This window comes from Athene noctua, chromosome 15, assembly GCF_965140245.1.
Source record: "Athene noctua chromosome 15, bAthNoc1.hap1.1, whole genome shotgun sequence".
NCBI lineage: Eukaryota > Metazoa > Chordata > Aves > Strigiformes > Strigidae > Athene > Athene noctua.
In genome coordinates, this window is record NC_134051.1 from 15,599,859 (window position 1) to 15,621,305 (window position 21,447).

General features: G+C 38.7%; 1 protein-coding gene across 5 annotated transcripts in view; it reads left to right on the plus strand.

Annotated features, from left to right (window-relative positions):
- The window catches only part of GRIN2A (glutamate ionotropic receptor NMDA type subunit 2A), a 192,582-nt gene that overhangs the window by 158,641 nt on the left and 12,494 nt on the right, over nt 1–21,447 (plus strand). For all 5 annotated transcript variants that reach the window (XM_074918783.1, XM_074918787.1, XM_074918782.1 and 2 more), the window contains 2 exons: nt 5,226–5,413; nt 19,705–19,943. In XM_074918783.1, the coding sequence (XP_074774884.1) occupies nt 5,226–5,413; nt 19,705–19,943 (427 nt within the window). The remainder of the gene's footprint in view (nt 1–5,225; nt 5,414–19,704; nt 19,944–21,447) is intronic.

Here is a 21,447-nt window from a genome sequence, read left to right on the forward strand (position 1 = left end):
GACATAGTTTTAGAGATGCACAAATGATGTTGTGTCGTTCACTGTGCACTCTTGACATACTTTCATTTATTTTCTTCTCTGGATAAAGAAGGGATAAAATGTAAATTATTAAATTTGTAATACATCTGATAATCTGTAGTGTAAATCAATCGTATTTTAAAACCAATATTTTTGCACTTCCTGCCTTCCAGCAATGGTATAGATGGTCTCTAAAATATATGCTTATGTTTAATCCAGCCTTAAGTGGTTACCAGTTTTTTTGCCTAATATCAAATTATAAATGTTACTTTAAGGGTCATTTAAGGCATCTATTCTGCAGACTATGCAATTCATTTTTAAAAGCAAAAAAGCTGAAAAATAGTGGGGTTTTTTTCCAGAATGTTTTGAAAATGAGCTGAAATTGAATGTGAATGAAATTGAAAATGAATTGAAAATTCAGGAGACAAAGCTTTAATGGGTAAAAGTGTTTTGAATGATGCGGGTGGGGCTAAAGAGGTGAAGGCAAATGTAGTGTTAAAATTGTTGTTTAAGGAGTCACTGATTTGCTGTCTGATATTTTTAATAAAACAGTAATTTCAAATATTGTCCTTTCAAAAGACATGACTGGAGCCTTAGTAGGTAGGTATGACACTTGCTGTGTAATAATCTTTGTAGTCTCTTTTACATTTATTTGCAACCAAATTTGAGGAATGTCTTAGTTTTTTAAGTCACCTAGGCGAATATAAAAAATAGATCAGATTTCATTAACTATTTTTCCTCAGAATAAAATTTATACAATTTACAATGTATACTTATTCTTAAATATGTCATTGACTTTTGATTTTTCAGAATAAGCCCCAGAAGGTGCATATTTGAGTTAAAAAGTACTGTTCATCAAAAATGATGTAGAAAAGTCATTGCAATACACCTGTTTACAGCAAAATGCAGTGCAAGCAAACTGCTGTGATGGTGCACTTCATATATTACATGTGTTCTGGTTTTGTGTAAGTCAAATCTGTGTTAGCAATAATCCACAGCTTTTGTCTGGCCATGAAAATAACATATTTAGCGTGTTAGAAAACATAAAGAAATGAGAGTGAGAAAAATTGATTCTGAAGTTAATGTCTTGGATCTGACAGATGAATGGGACCCACTTTAGCAAGAAATTAATTCTGCTGTAGATATTGTATGTTTGGATTTACTGCAGTAGTTGAAAACTGGAAGGTGACTTCAGTCATGCTCCAGTTTCTCTTATCCTCAACGGAAACACATTATTATTTGTTCCGTAGACTCCAGTGCTTGACAGTAAAATAGAAGAATGTGATTAAACGGGGCTGTATTAAAGCATCTCTCTCATTTTCTAAATACTACAACACAGGTCATAGCAGGACACAAAGGAACTGAAAGAGTTTGATTTCTAGTGTGCTGGATTACTGTTTGTGTCCCCAGAACTACCAAGCAGATTGCCATTTTAGATTTTTCCCTCTTGTTTCTTTTTCAAGAAAACAAAATTGCTGAAGGATCACATAGTTGTTTAAGGAAGCAAAGTAACATCTTTCCAAGTGAGTTATGCTTCTGTTGTTGAGCAATAAGCTATGACTAATAAAGGAGCATTTTCCTAATCCTGCTTTCCAATTTTCATCATAGGAATTTGATGAAAAGTATGTGCCAATAATAAAGATGGGGAAAATTATAGGGAAGTGTTTTTAGCATTTCTGAAATTGCTTTTCTGTACCTTTTCCTTTAATTTTCTTTACACGGGCATTTTTGAATGTGTACAGCTACACTTCAGAGGATGGGGTTTTGCAATAGCTATTCTGATTTTTCAGATCTAATACTTCTTGGTGACTCATAAATGTTTAGGTACAAGACCATCCACATTTGTTCTTCACAGATCTCCAGCTTCAAATCATTACATTCAGTAGTGCTCTTTGGGGTTTTTTTAGAACTATTCCAATTCATAATTTTATAACGCCTGATGTTCTCCTATGCTGTGTGAGCTACTATTCTCCCCATCCCCTTTCTTCTTTGTGCTTGCTAGGTAATGAAGGACATTTGCCTTTGTAGTCTCTCTTATATAAATATTCCAAATGTTTATTTCCTTTCCTAGCTAGGATTATTGCAGTAGTTCCAAGGAAGTTTACAAACCTGCCAGTTGCTCAGATGAGTCATAACACTGTAGTCCTGTTCCCCTGCATTCATTGAAGATGCCTGGTGCGTTTGGCTACTTCATGGCAGTTATAAATCTTGTTTCTTGCTGCATTCCAGTTTCTATAGTTCTCTTTCATCTTCTTAATAATTCTTAGCAGTTTATTTAAACCTACACAATGTGACAAAGCTTTTCACCCACTGAAGTGGCTGCACTGAAATGACAAGTTAATTGATTCATTTTTACATGACTAAGGTTTGCAAGAGGCTTTGAGCTTTTCTTGATGTGGGGAGCTGTACTCAGTGTGTGTAAGCTGTTTTACAGTGAATATGTAACTTAAATAGCAGAGTGGTCGTCACTCAGACCAATACAAAGCTTCTCAGCTGTGTAGCACAGTTGAATTTTGCTGCCACAAGAACAAAGATCCTGGGGCTTGCCAATCCATCTGTAGAGAAAGAAGAGAAAGAAGAAAGGAGAGAGCTGGAGCACAGATCCAGACTTGCCAGTCCTGCCTTGAGAATGACGAGACAAGGATGTGCTACAGCGTCCAGCAATCCCTGCCATGATGCAGCCTGGCTCTTCCCTCGGTGCCAAGCAAAACAGCAGATGTGGCTTTCACCACGCAGACATAGCAGGAAGGAAAGTCCTCTGTGGCCCCAGCAGCCTGCCGGCCTGTGCAAATGCCCGCTTTGTCTTCAGAGCTTATGCTCTTAGCAAACAACTCAGAAAGGGACGAATTTTCAGACTTGCCCAGATTTTGCTGTCTCAGTTTTTGGAAACTCTTATCGAGGAAGGTTTAAAGTTGCCTGAAAGTTCTTAAAAATTCAGAGTGTGGGGAAGTTCACCTCTTGGCGGTGGAAGAGTTGGATGCCCTAACATCTGAGAGCTTCAGTCGTGGCTTGTTACTCCCTGCCCACGCTGCAGGGGTACATCATGTTCTGAAGCTTTGCTTTGCAAGGAAGAGTACTTGTGTAATCAGCACATGATGAAGAGATAATTAAGCCTTGAGAGCTTATAAGATTTATGTTGGAAATGGAGAAAATATATTCTGAATATGAGTTTGTACTTGTAGACAGCCAGACTTTTTCAGGGCAATCAACTTTTTGATTTACAGTTCAGACATTGGGCAGCACCTGATAACAGAACCTTTCAGCACTCAGCATCTGTCAAGAAAGTACCTCATGTTTTTAAATCGATTTGTGTAATGAGATTTATTGTGACCTTAGAGAAGTAGTGAAAACCCTCAGAAGTAAAGCCTTGGGCATCTTCAGAACCCGCTTTCCTTGTGTGTACCCACTGCAGCTGACATGTGACTCTCTGGGAAGCTGGGATGTGGGTCCACAGCAAGTGACTGAAACTGCAATTGTGCCTTGTCTTTCTGTCCCAAGGTTTTATTACACTGGCCAATACCTAAGGAGGCAAGCTGCATATGAAGAGCATGATTTCTGAGGTAGCACAGGGCTTTCGCCCTGGAGTCTTTAGCAAAGATATCTTTTTCCTCTGTATTTCTAACTGAGTCTGTTTTGACAGAAGAATAGCTGACTCTATATTTTCTCTGTGTTTACCAGCATGTGTTTTATATGCTTACATTGCAAAACTATAAATCCCAGAATAAACAGATGACAAATTCCAGAGTGTTGTCTGGTAGCAGCAGTGTCTGTACCCACAGAGAGGAGCATTACCTTCCAATCCCTTGCCTGAGCCAAAGGCAGCCACTGAGAGGGGAAGTGTCCTTCCTTCCCCACAGATAACTGTGGAGGTCTAAAAGCATGAGATTGGATTGTATTGATTATGGTAAATGTCTGCTGTAGATCAGAAATGTTATAAGCAGCTTGAGGGTAGGGCAAGCAGGGTTTTTTTTCTTCCCTTGTGTGCCTACCCAAAGAATATGGATTTTTGTTCTTTCTCTCTACACAAACCAAAGATTGTCTCCGAAGTGCTGAATCAAAGCACATCATTTAGAAAACTGCCTGCTCTTGTGTTGAAGACTGCAGGCTTGGGCAGTACCCCAGCACCCTCTTGCCTAGTTCCAGTTTAGTTACCCTCAGTGCGAGATAGCCATCCATATTTTATTTCCAGATTGAATTTGTGACACATCGCCTACCAGATGTTTAGCAATTGTATTCTCTATGTTAAATTACCCATTTAAAGGAACGAGCGAGTCAGATTTTTAGCACTGATGGAGCTAAACTGACTTTTAAGCTGGGTTTTAGGGTAGAGTGAAAAAACAAAGGAAATGATGGCCCAGATATTTCTTTTAATGGTTGCATGAGCCACCTGTACTTTCTCTAAATTAACTACTTCACTGAATTCCAGTTTGATGACTTGAATGGTGACCGTTGGGGTAAGTAGGGAAGCAATAAGCTACAGGTTTTTTTCATAAGAGAACACTAAATCCAACAACCTCACTCTCTCCTGATGTTTCTCTTGGTTTAACATGAGATGGACATGGGTTGAAAGATGGACTGAAAGGCTTAAACTTTTCCACAAGTTCCTTTATTCCTCCTGGAACTGTGAATCATAAAGAAATAGTTTCTATAATTTTTAAGTAGGATTTAGCTGTATCAGATATGCTCCAATATCTTCATCTGTCTTAGCAGGGACTTAACCTCCACCTTAATTGTTTATTTTTGGAAAGAGACATAAAATAAGTGTGTGTGTAAAACTGGTGAAGTCGTATTTTCAGCCTCATTCAATATTTTAAATAAGCTAATTGGTTATTGTTGTTTTAATTCTAAATTCTCTGTTGTCATTTCTGTTGGTTTTGGAGATCATTTTGCACCTCAAGATATTTATTATCCATTTTGAGAGCAAAGATACAAAGATAACAGGGCAAGACTTTTTGTAGCTTGGTTTCTCCTGCTCAGTATTTTTTAACAGCGTCCCTTAAAATAGAAATGCAAAACTGTGTGTCCTACTTTCCCCTCACTAAAATAGATGCCTTTTGTTAATTTTAGATACAGTGGAGCAGTAGATGTATTAATGATATCAAAGAATCCATGTGATATTCAACAAGGTCCTAACATCAAGGAGAAAAGAAGTCTGACAACAGCTGTCCCTGATGATTTGGTTTGTAAAATGTTTTCTTTTATTTCAGGAAGTTGGATGCTTTCATCTACGATGCAGCGGTGCTGAATTACAAGGCTGGAAGAGATGAAGGCTGCAAACTTGTGACAATAGGGAGTGGGTACATCTTTGCCACTACGGGCTATGGAATAGCACTTCAGAAAGGATCACCTTGGAAGAGACAAATTGATCTAGCCCTCCTTCAGTTTGTTGGAGATGGTAGGGACCAATCTTTTTTCCTTTCTTTTCATTCTCTATGTATGCACAGTTAATTAAATTTTAGTAGCTCTGAGCCTTTTACTACTGTTCTCTTACAGTCTTTTAAAAACAACAGAAACAAATGAGTAAAATTATTTCTCGATGCTGAGACAGAAATTCTCTTCCACTCTGTTCTAACTCACCTCACCGCCAAGGACGTTAACATCTATTTTCAGAAAGTGTTTTCATACACATCACAAAGTAACACTGGCCTCAATGTTAGAGAGCATTTCTAAATTTATTTATTTTATTTTTTTGTTTTTTTGCCTTTGAGAAATTATTGAGGAGTTTTCACTTGGTAGATGAGTTGATCTTTCAGCATGACTGTTTTGCTATTTAAAAATGTTTAGCTCAGTTCTGAACTGGTGTGAGTGGTCCCTAATCCAGGATGGATTAATTTAAACTTCTGGTAAAAGAATGTTTATGAAATTGAAGTAGGATGACTGGTTTTATTGGATTTCAAACAGATATTTTTCATTTTAACACAAAAATAGAAGAATTGTATGTCCTCTTGGCACTTCTGCCCTTCAGGACAAGAAAACTTACTGCACATCTTTGATGTATTTGTAGACAGTAATAATGACTCATTCTCCATGTAGTGCTTCAACTACATTTTGATTGTAGAAATGTGTCTTTGCTACAGTGAAACTTCATGTCTTTCATACATGCGTGCAAATAAAAACATGGTGGCTTAAAAAATTTCTGTTATAACTGACTAAAATCCTCCATCAGATTGGAATTATGGTGTGTATTACATGATAATTTTGATTTTTTTTTTTACATAGATATATGTGTTAACTTTACATTTCTCTGTCAGTGAAAAAAAGGGCTTTATTGAAGAAATAAATATGCACTTAAGGTCACCAATACCATGTCACTGAGACTAAGAGTGGTAAATTTCTGTATAATAGGACAGTTTAAATGGCAAAGTGCAGGACCTTAGCATAGTGGCCTCCTGTTCCATAAAAACTGAGACATTAATTTTCAGACTGGAGACAGTGAGTGTGTTAGTCTGCCAGCACATGGATTTTATTCCTATTATAATAGTAAACAACTGGCAGAGATGTAATCATGACTGATGCATTTTGTCTGGGGTCCATATAGAGATACTAGTGTTACCATTACTGAACTGTTGGATTTAGAGAGGCTTGTTAAAGAAGCATTGCTTACCTCTGCTAAGGAAGGAGTGTATGACCTCTAACAGCCAGGTTTCAATCGATTGCATACTCTTGTTTTTAAAAGTTGCAATTGGCTGAAATATTTGCTTTATTTTCCAATTTGAAAGTATTTTGTGAATAGAGTATTTTTCTATTTGTGAGATACTATTACAACGTGTTAGGTGTTGTAAATCTGACCCATATTTAGATGGGGAACTTAAATCAGAGAAGGTGAATTATTTGTCCCATACTAAAGAAGAAAAGGCTTCTGTAGCCTGAAGGAGGATCTGAGGTGTCTTTCTCAGTTTGGGGCTAGCCCCTCTAGATGTGGCCAGAGCATCACTGAAGTTTTTCATTCTTTTCACCTTGCATTTTCTTCATGCTTACTCTTTCATCATTTTTGATACTTCTCATCCAACAAAAAGAAACGAAATCACAGGGAAAGAAAATAAATTAAATAGAAGGGAAAGTATGTGAAGCTATTCAAGAAAAAGCTCACCAAAATACCAAAGGTAGGGCATTTTTAGGCATCACTTTGAGTATCAGGAAAAAAAATGGATGGGAGGAAAGAGGGAAAAATCTTATCGTGCATTTACACTTTAATCTGTGGATTTACATAGCATAGGAATGCTTATATCTTTAACCCGTTTTTAGTTGCTGAAAATAATACAAGTGAATTGTATACAAACCCCAGTACTAAAATTTCGTATGAATAATTTATAGAATTGCAGTAGATACAGATGCACCCAAGTGAATGAAACCTTGTCATGAAATGTCTGCTCCCATGTTTGTCTTGCTCAGATATTACTTCAGAAGATAAGCAAAAATTTTGAATGCACAGACCATCGGGATTGTGAATGTCTTTATGGAATTTTTTCAGTGGTATTTTTCAGTACCTTTAGAAGGTACTCTGAACAACCCATGAATTCTAAAATGTTCATTTTCTCTTGTAAAGGATCCATAATTTCATCCAGAAAATGGTGTGGGTGCTATTAAAGAGAATAACAGTTGGAGATACATGATGTGTAGGAATCATTGTAGATATGCTTCCTTTAGTCCCAGAAATGTTTGCTACCTTGTCTCATTTTGTTGTGTCACAGATCTAGGTGATAATTTAAAAAACAAACCAACCAAATGGGGGAGAAAAAAAGAAAAAAAACACCCCAAAACACTAAAAAACCCTCCTAAGAATGATACTGAAATTGAAATTTCTTCTACTGATTTATAAAGTACATTGCGGGTGAACCTGAACAAAACACCAAGAAATTAAGTATAAAGAGTGATTGTTTGGAACTAGCAATACCTGATTTTGTAATCTCTGTCTAACCAGTAGTTTGATGAGTAATCTTTTCAGCTGTGAACTTACATAACTCTGTTTTGGTGAATTAGCAGGGATGAACCCAGAGTTCAGACCAACATCACTTTGCTGTGTCACTAAAAATCACTTTGATGTTATCTAGACTAAAAGCAATTGTGGTTGGGGGGAAAGTTTCATCCTAAAATGATACTCCTGGTGCAGTCTGGGTGAGGTTGTTTAAATAAAGAGACAAACACAAATGAAGGCAGAAATACTTTTTTCATATGTATAGCCAATTGCAAGCTCTACAGGATTTATTATTCTCTAAGAACATAAAACAGCAAAGCATCTGATAGTATTGAATTATTAAGCATATGTTATAGAACATTCATCACAGTATTGAATAATTTCAATGAATGATTATAAATCTAATGAGTTTCATAACCATAAGAAAAAAAATCCTAATGAGTTGAACAAACACACTTTCTTCAGATGAGTGTTATGTTAATAAGAGGAGAGAACCTTTTGGATGATACTAGATATTTGGATAAGACCAAGTAATTTGTTTAAAAGTATACTTGACTGCACCTACAAAAAGCCATGATCTCATCTCTTTTCCATTTACACAGTACTAAGACAGACTTTTGAAATGTGTTTTAGAGCTTTCAATTTCCTCTTCATGTGTCTTTCTCCTGTGATTTTTCTCATTTAATTTTTCCCATTTGATTTTTCCTTGCTTCTTCTGTATCATTTGCTTATCAAAGCCGGTTCACTTACGCATTGAAATGAAATTTTTCCACAGTGGATAGGAACCTTTTCCCTCTTCCTTGCTAATGTAAAACATCCAGTTGAAGTATTAATGACTTGTTCATGCAGGAGCATGATGCTCTTTCTGATTAAAGACAAAGGCTTTGAACCCTCTTTTTTATCTAGTTGGCACTGGAAAAAAAAAATAAGGTAAATACAGAGGGATGTAGGTTTGTGGTAGGGAAAACTTTAAGCTTAGACTGGATGACTTGATACATTTACATGAGTAGTGTTCTGAGCCTGAGGATAGTTCTACTGGGTGCACAAATTATACCGACAATTAACAATTACGCTATGAAAGTGACTCTGAAATCTCAGTGGAAGGAAGCAGGCTACAAGACTCCAAATTTGTTACTCTAACAAAGAGGAAAAGAGACAGAGGGAAGGAGGATGGGAAGGAGTTGCTGAGGAATTTAAAGGATAGCTACTTAGTTGTCTCAGAAATAGAATTATCCCCAAAATATTTCATCACTTCTTTTCTGGGGCATTTCTTAGTATAAGATTAATTGCTTTGGAACACTGAATCATTTTAATATGAAGTTAGGAGTTGCTTTCTTTTTGTATAAAGGATATAAGTAAAGTGTATTACTAGTGAATTTCTGGCTTTGTACATCTTGTTATCTGTACATCGCATCTCATTATCTGCAAAAACTTCCAGTTGATGATTAGCATCTGCAGTTTTGTTTAAAGTAGTTGATGATCAGTGTGATTCTCTGAAGTGCAGTGGTGGTTGTGCTTTTTTTTTGGCTTCCTGTGGTCACAAGACAAAACTTTAATTGCTTTTTAGCGGAGAAATAAAAATATTTCTACTGAGACACAGAAGACTATTTCTCAATCTTCTGTTGAGAAATAGAAGCACCGAGGAGTTCAAAAGCAACTGAAATGATATGGCTGCTAAGAAGCAACACCATCATTTTGTTTGGATCTTCCGCCCACAGCCACAGGAATGTGTCAGAACAGAAATGCTGTGCACTGAAGAATCGCATGATACGTGCTTTGATTTCTTTTATAAACCTCTGTAAAGTGCAGCTAGGCAGGCTGACATACCCAGAATCCAGCACGTTACCCTGGCAGCTGTCAACTGCCTTTTTGTGTTAGCTTGGCCTTTGGTAAGTGCCGTGAACGCGCAGGCACACCGCCTGCGGGATTTAGCCAGTCTGTAACTGCTGGACGGCAGTTTTGTGAAGGCACCCCTGCTCCTCCAGCCTCCAATAGTAGGAATTTTTGGCCAGCTGTCTGAAGGCCCAGGTATTTGCTAGTTGCCCCCTGGCTTGGGCTGCAAGGTGCCATTTAAAGCAGAGCGGTACTTTTCTAAAAATATTCCGCAAAGTAGTTTGAAAGACATTGCTGAAACCTATAGCATCATGTCTTTGCAATATGGAGCAGAATCGCTCGTGCATAGTAGGTGAGAAGAGTTTCTTCGTGTCTCTCTCTCTCTCCCCCCTTTCCCATTTTCCCTTTTTCCCTTTTTCCCTTTTTTTTCCCTTTTTCCCTTCCCCTTCCCCTTCCCCTTTCGCTTTCCTGTCTTTCTCCCTTCTCTTTTTTTTTTTTTTTTGTTTCATTTGTGAGCAAATGAGATTATTGAACCACAAATGACAAAACTGCTTTAGGGTTAAGAAAGTAAGCAGGTTTCAGAGTGTGCATGGGATGGAGATAAAGACAGTAAGGAGCCTTTAGCTATGGGGGAGGCAGCAGAAATAGAGGGGTGAAAGATGCACAACAGCAGAAATGGATGGAAATGAGGAACAGAAAAATGCTGGGTAAAGAGAGCGAGTTTGGGGAGGAGTGGGAGAGTATCAGCCAGCTGGCCAAGTTAAGCATCTACTCATGTGAGGTATTTGTAATGTATTGCACTGCCTGCAGGTTCTGAGCTTAGAAGGTTTTAGAAGAGATCTCCAGGAAAAGAGGGGCACCTGTGTTAAGCCCTTAACCCTTAAAAGCAATTAGAGACACAGAGATGTAAAGAAGAAAACTAGTTTTGGTTTGAGTTTCCACAGAGAGTCTGTTCTCCTCTTCCTAATAACTTTCAGATCTGGTTAAACTTCATGTGCTTTTTGGGATGGCTTAGTACACTAAGAATTATTTTCCTGGGTGGATAATTGCTTCCCACTCCTTATGGATAATAGGTAACTGTGGAAATGAGATTTGCCCCCTTACATCTGTAAGAGGAAAGCTCATTGCTATATTATTTTTTTTTTTCATATTTTAGCATAAGCCTTCCAAATCGCTGTCTAGATTATAAGGAAGTGTAGCAGTGTGACTCACGCTGGCTGTTAAAGACCAAGAAGGAAATACATATGCGATTATAAGGACATATTTTCAGTGCGTGCTGCTCAGGCAGAATACACCCACAATCCCAGTGATTTCTGTTTATATATTTAGTGTCCTCCTTAAGCAGTGGGTGGAACAAATGTGACTGGAGAGTGTGAGTGTATAAGTGGAGGGTGTTTGTACAAGAGTTAGAGGGACTGTAATATTGAAAGTTGTGCTTAGCAGTTCTGTTAATTCATCCTTAACTAATGAGGGCATGCAGAGTGCAGTCATTAGCTCACAATAAGCTTACTGCTGTCAGTCATCTGTGTTCTTCTTGCTATTTTTATGGGGGTAAATAACTCAGAAAACAAGAGTAAGAGAGATTGTTTGGGGGGATCCAGACTGAATTCAAAAAGTTGCTGCGCTTTTATATAATCTTTTCTATGAAACATGCTGCATGTTTAACTAGGTCAAATTGAAACTGATGAGCTTATTGAACCAGATGCACAGTAACCCATTTGGCTTCTGACTCCTATATTCAGGGTAAAGAGCCTCTAATTTTAGGGTCTCCAAGCGATGGGGTGCTACCTTCCTCCCCCATCGCTTAGTGGGAGTTCTCACCAAAGTAAGCAGGAAACGGTCTGTTCCTAATTTGAAAACTGTTTGTCCAGTCTGAATAAGCAGACGATTCTGCTAGGGCAGCCACAATCTTTTTAAGATGATGCCCTACATCAGACCAATCTGAAAGTATATATTTAACCCTTTTATTCAAGATCTATAATTTGCATATATCAGTTCACTTGCATGGTGGCTCCTCAGGCTGAACCTCAGGTTAGCGCTTTGTGCAGGAGTCACCACCCTTATGCCGTCAGTACCAGCCTGTTTCTTTTTGCACCTTCTGCTCTGTCACATGCACTGGGATCTCTTGCGGGGTGGCCTCCCCCTGCCCTGCACCTTATACAAGTCTAGGGGATGGGCTGACACAAGAGCTCTGTGGTACTTGACCAAGAAACCAACAAAGACATCAGGCTGCAGCTCAGCTTGGACAGAGCATCCTTTCCTTACTTGTCCCAGGCATGCTCCTGCAAAATATGCAGAGTACACTTAGGTAGGGATGGTTGCAGTGTGTGAAGCAACACAATATAGGGGAGAATTAATTTCTGTAGGCAGCAGACAGCTCTCATTCATGCAAGGCAGTGTGTCTTGGAGCCGGAGGAGGGTGACCTTCCCCGCTGGGGCTTTCCCAGCTCGGGTCGGTCCACGGGCTTTGCGCAGAGGATCTCGCTGTGTAAACCCAATCTCTCACCCTTGCTCAAGGGAGCAGTAGCCCATTTTAGAAATGCTACTGCCAGAGAAACCCCCATTAGATTATTTTTTCCTCGATTTGTTTTACATTTGCTGTTTCTCTTCTGTTGGCACCTCAGTGCCAGGTTTTGGTTTGCGATAAGGGGCAATTACAGGCTGATACTCTGAACCACCCTGAAATTGTCATTCTGCACATGGACTGTTAAACATCTTTTTTTTTTTTTTTTAATCTGGAAGGGACATATAAAATAGATTTCTTCTCCCTTTATGTATGAGAATAATATAAAAAGTTAAAATTAAGGTAAGAACTTGATGAAAATGCCCCTCCAGAGTACCCAAGGAAGCAGCTGAGGCAGCCTGTGAACCATCAGTGATTATCTCCAGGAACCTGTGGCTTTAACCTACATGGTTAAAGTAGAGCAGAAAGCCACCTGTCTTTTAAAGAAGAAAAGTAAGAACTCTGAATTATAGACTTTAGTGCTTACAAAAATATTAAACCAAATTATTTAGCAATTTAATTTCATTATTTGGAGGATAATAAGAGAATCAAAATTTAAAAGTTGATTTTCCAATTATACATCTGATAAAATTAATGTAATTACTCCTCTGATAGGATAGCTGTTCTTGCAGAGAATGTAGACAAGTTAAACACAAGTAAATAGTAAATTCTTCCCTAGGCCCATTTCTGTTTCCTTTTCCACTTAGTCAGTGCTTTGACTGTAATCCCTGTTTTTATTTTGCTGCTTATTCTTCCCTCATGTAACTTCTTTATTCAATGGCTTCTTGACAGGCATATTTCATGTGTAGAGGTAGGTCCAAAGTCATATTTCTGTTATCATTTCTTCAAGTTCCGTCCATCAAACCCTGTTCAAACTTCTGCTGGTGTTGTTTCCCCTGGAGGTGACTGAATGCCGCACACCTTTTAAACCCAAGCCGTGTCTCAGGCTTCTGACTGCTATTTTGGACTGTCAGGAGTCTGCGCTTAATCTGGCTGTATTCCCAAATCACACTGAAAGCCAGCCCAGGCTTGGCTTACTTCCCAAGAGTGAAGATCAAAGGAAGTAAATTACGGGCTTTGTTTGATTTTGGGGGGAGTTTTTCTACCAGGATGAAGCTCAGCCCATGACTGTACTGGCTGGGACTGTGCCCTTTGGTGCTTGTCAGCCAGCAGCTGTGGGGAGGAGAAGGGTAAAAGCCCTGTGGTTTGGAGTTGGGGGCTGGAGGCACTACCAGGCAGGCATGCAGCACTTCTGATGCTTGTTACTTACCGACTGTCAATGCACACTCCTGGTTTTGCCATCAGGAGGATACAGGGTTGGACTCCACATCTCTCTGTTTTCCCCACATTTGTATCCTCAGGGAGAGGGGAAGATGCTCAGGTGCCACTCAAGCTTCAGAGGTCTTGTTTTTTTTCCTGGAATAGAGAGCAAGTTGATTTTATTAATTGCTTTTTAAATAAGCAGCAGAGAAAGTGATCCTAGTCTGTTTGTTCTCTTTTTGGATGTAATTATAAAACTTTGTGCTTGCTTATTTCTGGCAAGTTTGTAACTAGGGACATACTTGGGTGATAATGAAAGATTTTGGGTTTTTTTTACTAATCACAAGGCAGGCATCAGACAAGTATTGAAAAACTGTTATTCCATCTCAAAAAAAAAAAATCTTCCCCCAAACTGCTTTTCTATAAGTACATGTGGAGAATGATGGGTTATGTGGGTTTGAGATTTCTCTTTTTTTATAAATAACATGTAATTTTCAGTATGTGTGCATCTTCCTGAATGCACGTTTAGACATAGAGGGGAAAAAGCACTCAGAAAACAAAATTGCATCAGTGAAATGACCCATAAATTAGACAGCTTTAACTGTCAGTACCTCAAGGCTGGCCCATCACTTGGGAAGACACTGCCTCTTTCAGGAAGGTGGTTTAATGAACAAAGCGGAGAACCAAGGGAGGATCCCAGACCCTTACCAGATGCTGAGCCTAGGAAATGAACAGAATCTGGGGACACCAGTAACCCCCCTAAAAGAATCGCTGAGAATGGACGCATCTCCAGAGACAATGGCAGAGACTGCAAAAGGGCAGCATGCTTTTCACCTCTGAGAGGGTGGTGGCAGGGACAAATGACACCACAGCCTGCAAAAACTGCTAAGAGCTATGATGAGGAAAAGCATGTGATTCTACCCTTTGATCTGTATCTTTTCTGTGTCTGGATAATGATGTTTTTATTGTGAAGAAATTGTTCAGGGAATACAGTAGACAGTTTATCACTTCTTCCCAGAATGATAAAGTGTGAAATATGCTAGAAATGTTACGCTAAAATGTAGAAAGAAAGGCGCTTCTGGGATATTCAGTCAGAATGGCTAACTGGCATGTTTCTGTGCAAACAGCAGCCAGAGCAGAGAGCACCATAGCCATAGGAACAAACCCAAGAGACTTACAAAGGATCCAAGTACTGTTTGCACTGTAACCTAAAAATATTGTAAATAGTCTTGAATTGTCATTGAGAGTGCTAGAATTTTGCAGTTTATTAGAGAAGACCATACTGTGTTTTGAGTGAATAATGCAGAGGCTCAACACTGCTTGAAATATGGATCTTTAAAATACTTGCTTATACTTGTTCTTCCACTGTCAACGAGGCAGACTTTTTATGGTACAGCGCTATAGAAATTTTAAAAATATCTTCATGTAGGCATCATGCAGTTATTTGTGAATTTTGTAGGTTAAATATACTCTGAACGTATTAAGCAGAAAATAAACACTATTTTTTTTTTTGTCAAATATATTGGAACTCTTCGTTTTCTAATCTTGTGCTGGTGTCATGATGTACTTTGTTGCTGAAATCTGCAACTATTCATTTAATCGTTAAACTAGTCCACGCATGGATGAAGGTAGAAAATGACTGTGGCATTACATTGTTTTTGATAAGTGCCTGAAGTGAAAACAATAAATAAATCTGATTAATATTTATAAGTAACTTGAGACCCGCCCTATTAGATGCAGACTTGAACTCCATTAACACTTGGTTCACTGAAGCCTGGCTTTTATATATATTGAGGTTGCTGACTTAGATTTCCAAGGTCCTTCTTATGGAATGTTTGGAGCTCTTGCCAATTAGAATTATGCACGCATAGAGACAACTGAACTCTTCAGTGCTTCGTAATCACAAATTATTGGCCTTTCAATCGCCAAGACTAGTATATTGCTATAGGTGTCATCACCTTACACATTCACCCAAAAGGATTTGAAAGAACAACAGTCTTCCAGAAGGACTTGATTCTTTTAAATATTTTTTTTTTTCTGAACCAAAGTTTAACTAGTCTCAAAGTTCAATGTTTTGAATTCCAACTCCAGGCCACGTTTGAAAATGACTGATTTTTGTAAGGAATGAATCAACACCCCAGTTAAAAATGCCTCGTACTTGAAGATTTCGTAATAAAAATATTATAAAAATACCTTGGGTAAAACGTAATGGGCAGAAAGAGCAATAAATAGATTGGGTATTTTTGCTGGTTTTATAGGGTCAGCTATGTTGAAGTGTTATTACAGTTAAATTAGTAACTGTTTGTCTGTGTCCCTGTTTCTGTGTGTATAAACACACATGTATATAAACACATACTGTAAATGGTAACTGATATATATATATATAGACCAGAATTACCAGCCTAATCTGTCCATTCTCAGATAATGTCATTTCATAAATACGAAAATCCAGTGATTCACAGTGCTTTGCAATCTATAACATTGTGGATTGCTTTTGGGTATTAATTAACAGCGATTTCTGTCATTGTCGGATATAATGGAAGGGATATTGCAGCAGCAGGATCTGCGAGACTCTAGGATGTTTTGTTCTTTGTAGTTTGTCAGGGCACTGTCATTTATCTGGTCTCAAAACAAGCCTGGTTGGTTTCTGTAGTGATGTTTTGGAAAGGTTAGTGGATTATCAATAGTTACTTTAGATGTACATGCCAAAGGGAAAGAAATGCAGAGTAAACGGTAATAAAAAAGAGGTTTAAATTCCTTTGTGAATTTTGTTATGAATTGTAAAAGGGCACAGCAGTCAAATCGAGTTGATGTTTGACAATCTTGGGAGATGTGAATTTTCCTGTGGGAAGTAATGAGGGCTGATTGTCAGAGCTTCAGCTACTAATGCACAAACCAGAAATACTGCTCTCTCTTTGGGCCTGGGTTCTTTTCTCTTCTCTAGCCTCTGTGAGTTTTATTTACAGACCTTGGGGAGGACTTGAAAGGGAGTTGAGGGGAACAGTCCACTGAGGTTTAGCAGAGCAAAAGAAATCCAAATGTTCTAAGACATGGAAATGCAATAATGAACCCCAATTATCTATGTAGCAACAATGTGCAATATCTATACCATTACAATTAATAATTCATTGTCCCTATGTCCTGGATTAGAAGACTTTTAAAGATTCATTAGGATTTACCTACTTCTTTGGGGATGCTCTTAGGTGTTTTGAAGCTTGAGTGCTGGGAGCACCAGGAAGAAGATACACCATCTTTTTCAGATGTAGAGGTTCAATTCATGCTTCAAGCAAAAGCTAAACTAGGAACCGAATAATCTTACAAATTTGTGAAATGAATGTCTTTGCTAAAGTACTTCAGTACTTTACTTTCTACTTCAAATTTTCCTTCACATTCCATGAGAAGCAATTTCTCCATCACAGTCTTGTGTTCCACTTTCAACTCACACATCCAAATTATCTGTGGGCTGCAGCTTTCCTAGTGCCCTGGCACTCTATCCTGCAAAATGCTCTTGCACAGCAGGTCAATGATCTTCTAGTCTAGCCTGAAGGTAGCTGGAACGTTAATATAGCTTCTAGCCATTTTTTTTCTGATCTTTACTTCAATGATGTAGGGATTATAATACTGAAAATGTATTCCCTAATCACTGGGTAAGCATTAAGGATCTGTGGCATGGGAATTCTTCCCCCAAATTGAAGCCATGTCCTAAACTGGGAAACACACCAAGCCAGTTAATATTGTACTTTCTGGCCCTCTGTATTGCCTGCTGTATTTTCTAGAAACAGTGAAGTTTATGTAATTTAAAATAATAATAGAATTACTCAGCTGACTATATCCCCAAGAGTGTAAAAAGACATGTATGCACATGCAATGCCTCAGTAAGAACAACACTAACCGTTTGAAAATGAATATATCATGCAATATAAAACCCAGTCTTGGCAGGAACAGTTACAATTTCTTGCACACCTCTGTCCATGTTGGCAATAACAACCACTGTTAAGTGATAGTGTCCTTCATCTGAGGCCGGATCTCATCAGTGAAAATACAGATTCTGAGTCTAACAATGTGCAACAGAGGGAGAGAGTAGATCTGCTTCCACAGCTTTAAGTAGATGAAATATTTTAATGGCAGTAAGGATATGGCATAACCAGAGCCAGAAGCCAGGGATGCTTCACCTCAGGCAGGTGATGGTACTACTTATTTTTCTTCTGCTGCTGCCCAAGAGGCTGGCAGTGGCAGCAGCAGAAGGCCAGAGGAGACCATAAGAAGAAAGGCCGGGTGGTCCAGAGGGCCAGGAAGGAGCAGAGGGAGGTGTCCAGGGCACCATGAGAGAGAGGGAGTATGTGACATCAGAAGGGTTTGCAGTTACTGCATCGCCCAGGTCTCCTGGGGCAAACAAAAACTGAAGAGAGGCAGAAAGCCAGGAGAACAACTGCATTTGAAAGATAGTGCTAGTTAGAATTACATTTTTAAAAAATAAACAGGAAAAGGGACATACTGTATTCCTGAAAGTATTCAGGCATTAAGTGACAGTTATTTTCTATAGAAAAGCAGGTGGCCTATGAAACACAGTAAATTTTGTTAATACTGTAGCATATACAAGTATTTTTCCTCACTTGCTGCATGTGTTGTATGGGTAAAGCTAGTCAAGCTTTCCATTTCCAATATAACATTACTGTAACCTCCAGACCTAATGCTTTGGGTGATTTTACATCCAGTGTTGGTGAATTGTCATTGCTTTGCCATAATTAACATTATTATGGGGAAGAAAACTTGAAAGTTTTGATTAAATAACGTCTTTTCTTTTTAAAGTGCTTGCAGATCAGAAAGTGGTTTAAAACTGCATCTTCAAATCAGTTCACCTATTACTGAAATGCAGCCAGCTATGAGAGAAAATGAGACTAGTGACTGCTGCAGTGATGGCCCGGTGCAGCATCCAGGGGCAGCCAACTGCTGGACCTGGGTGCTATTGCTCGTGCTGAGTTTTTAAACTTGCCATTTAACCTTTGTGGTTTTGGATGGTCTGTCTTTTAACATGCAGAAACATCTTGGACTGGGAGGCTGGAGTCAAGATATGGAAGGGGTATGTGGATATAAAGGATATGTAGATACCTGGATTGTGAGGTTGTCTGGTTAGTGGCTGTTCAAAATAAAAAGTAAAACAAGAGACCAGAACGCTAATAAATCAAACCCTGGGCAACAAAAAATACTAGAGACAATAGCAAAGACCAGAAATATCAGGAGAGCTTCAGCCAGAATGTTGCAACTTACCCAAAAAAGGGAAATAAGGTTATCGTGGGTCTCGCAAGAAAGAACGAACTTCTTATGGCATGTTTTAAAGGGGTTGTTAGAAAATGTGAAATTTATTTTGTGATGTATAAGGGAAGGACCGAAGAGAGAGGTTAGAGTGGATCAGGGAGAAACAAGTGTAGGAAAATGGAGAAGAGGGGGCATAAAAGTTTGTGTGTCAGGATGTTTGTCTGACTGAGCCCTGTGTCTAATTGCTGCAGCCTGTCCCATCCTTTTACTAAACTCCGTTCCTAGCTGGTTTTGATGTAATCTTGCTTTCTGTTTGGTGTTTGTGAGCATGGGGGCAGATGTGATCTGTTAGGGGAGTTCTGTAAAGGCCTGAGCTCCAAGCTGGTGCCAGGGTAAGGGGTGTATAGGGTCTGGGCACAGATACGGCTGCTGTTTGGGGGGTCTGTAAATACTGATGTTTGTGAATCACACAAGTGATGGTGTGTGCGTGTTTCACTAGCAAACTTCAGTCCTCATCAGCTGGGCAGCACTGGTGGCACCTCTTGGACTGGGATGGGAGGAGCCTCCTGGGTGCAGCTCTTGTGGATGGGGTGGAGGAATCCCCTGGGATGGGAACCCTCCAGTTCTACTCTTTGGAACAAGTGATACTAGTTATAGCAAGCAGAAGAAAGTTTTACCCAAATCACAGATCCTGCTTTCTAGAGCAGCCAGCTTCCCACGTAATTTATGAAATCTGAGGACGTCTGAAACTAGGGTGCTGCGAGTTGAAATCTGCTATATTTGCAAATCCTCGGTAGGTAAGACTAAAGTGCTCCACAAATGAAGCATTAAATGGTGTGCTGTATTTTTAAACTGATTTTCGCATCCTGTGAGCAGTAACTTTTTCATTCTAACTGGTTTTACTCCTTGCTCTCCCTAGGGGAAATGGAAGAGCTAGAAACCCTGTGGCTGACTGGTATTTGCCACAATGAGAAGAATGAAGTCATGAGCAGCCAGCTGGACATTGACAACATGGCAGGAGTGTTTTACATGCTTGCAGCAGCCATGGCACTCAGTTTAATAACCTTTGTCTGGGAACACTTATTTTACTGGAAACTTAGATTCTGCTTCACTGGAGTCTGCTCAGATAGGCCGGGATTGTTGTTCTCAATCAGCAGGGTTAGTATTACTTTCATTTTCCCCCTTCAGGCAACAGACAGAGAAAGTGCTGCCTCCCTAAAACTTTATCTTTCCTTTTAATCCCACTTTGACATTTGAAATACGTGTTAGAGCATCAGTGTGATGTTCTAGCCAATGGGCTTAGGATGTACTCGCACTCCATGGGAAGTCTTTTCTCCATTGGATTATTCCAGGTTATGAATTATCATATGCCAGGATAATCAGGAATCAAATGCTGAAAACAAATACATTTAGGGAAATTTTGGTGCAGAAATGGTAGAGCTGCTCAGATGCAGGAAGTGGACGATTTTCCACAAAAAAATCCATACAAAATAAATACTAAATGGATGACAAACATTATCTCTCAGCTTTGTGTATTTATTAAACAAGTGGATTTTAAGTAGTAAAAATATGCTGGAATATTTTTCCAAGCTTTCTTGATAGCAAACTTGAATAAATTATATGAGAAAAAGTCAAACACAAGTATCATTTATATTTGGTTAGACACTAAGACAGGCTTTAATGACTAACCCAAAGTCGATTTACATATCCAAATGACTGATACTTGTCGTAAATTAAGGGAAGTATGTCCTTGCTATATTTTTGACAAATTCGTTGGTTTTTGTCTTCTTTTTTTGAACACATACTACTTTTATTAGGTAATAGGTTTTGCTAGGGTTTTTTATATAGCTGAGGAGAATTGAAAATTATACTAAAATGCCTAATCTTTAAAATATGCTGAAATTACCCTGTTGAGTAAATTGGACTGTATTGGAACTGCATTAAAACGACTCTGCCCTACCCTGTCGGAGATTGTCTAGAAAAGCATATACACTTTACCCTCCATATTTTACATTGGAACTTTATACTTTTGGCCTTTTACATGTGAAATTCTCCTAACCAATGCAGAGGGAGAAAAATTACTTATTTCAAAGGCAAATTTCTGAGAATTACAAGTTCACAGGGTCAGAAGTATCAGTTTTGCTCCCAGGAGTGACTGCAGAAGTTGGAGTTGAAAGATGGGCTCAAGATGAACCCAAATTCAGGCTTTAGAAAGAGCTGGGATTTTTTCATATGTACCAGGATAATAAACAGAAAATCTAAAATATGATGGCTAGAAGCCTTTTTATTTCAGTGAAAGGGAAGAGTGCCTTGACTTCCAAGAAAATAGCCTGACTGCAGACTTGTTTCGAGGGGTAACTTAATCACTGGTTTAAGTTAATAGAATTTTCGTTACTGAAGGTTATCTAAGTTTTGTGATGAGACTAGAGAACCTTCTGGGGTCCCTTCTCATCTTGGTTTCTGGAGTAAGCAAGGGAAGCCAACGTGAACCACTGGTTAGTTAAACACTGACAATTTTTTCTCCTTTACAGTTCCAACACTATGGAAGAAATTATTCTTCCATATTGATGAAGGGAAATGCTAAAAGGATAGATATGTACTTTTAATCTTGCCAGCCATTAGATAAGCAATGGTTAATTTCTTTTTATTGCTACTTAAAAAT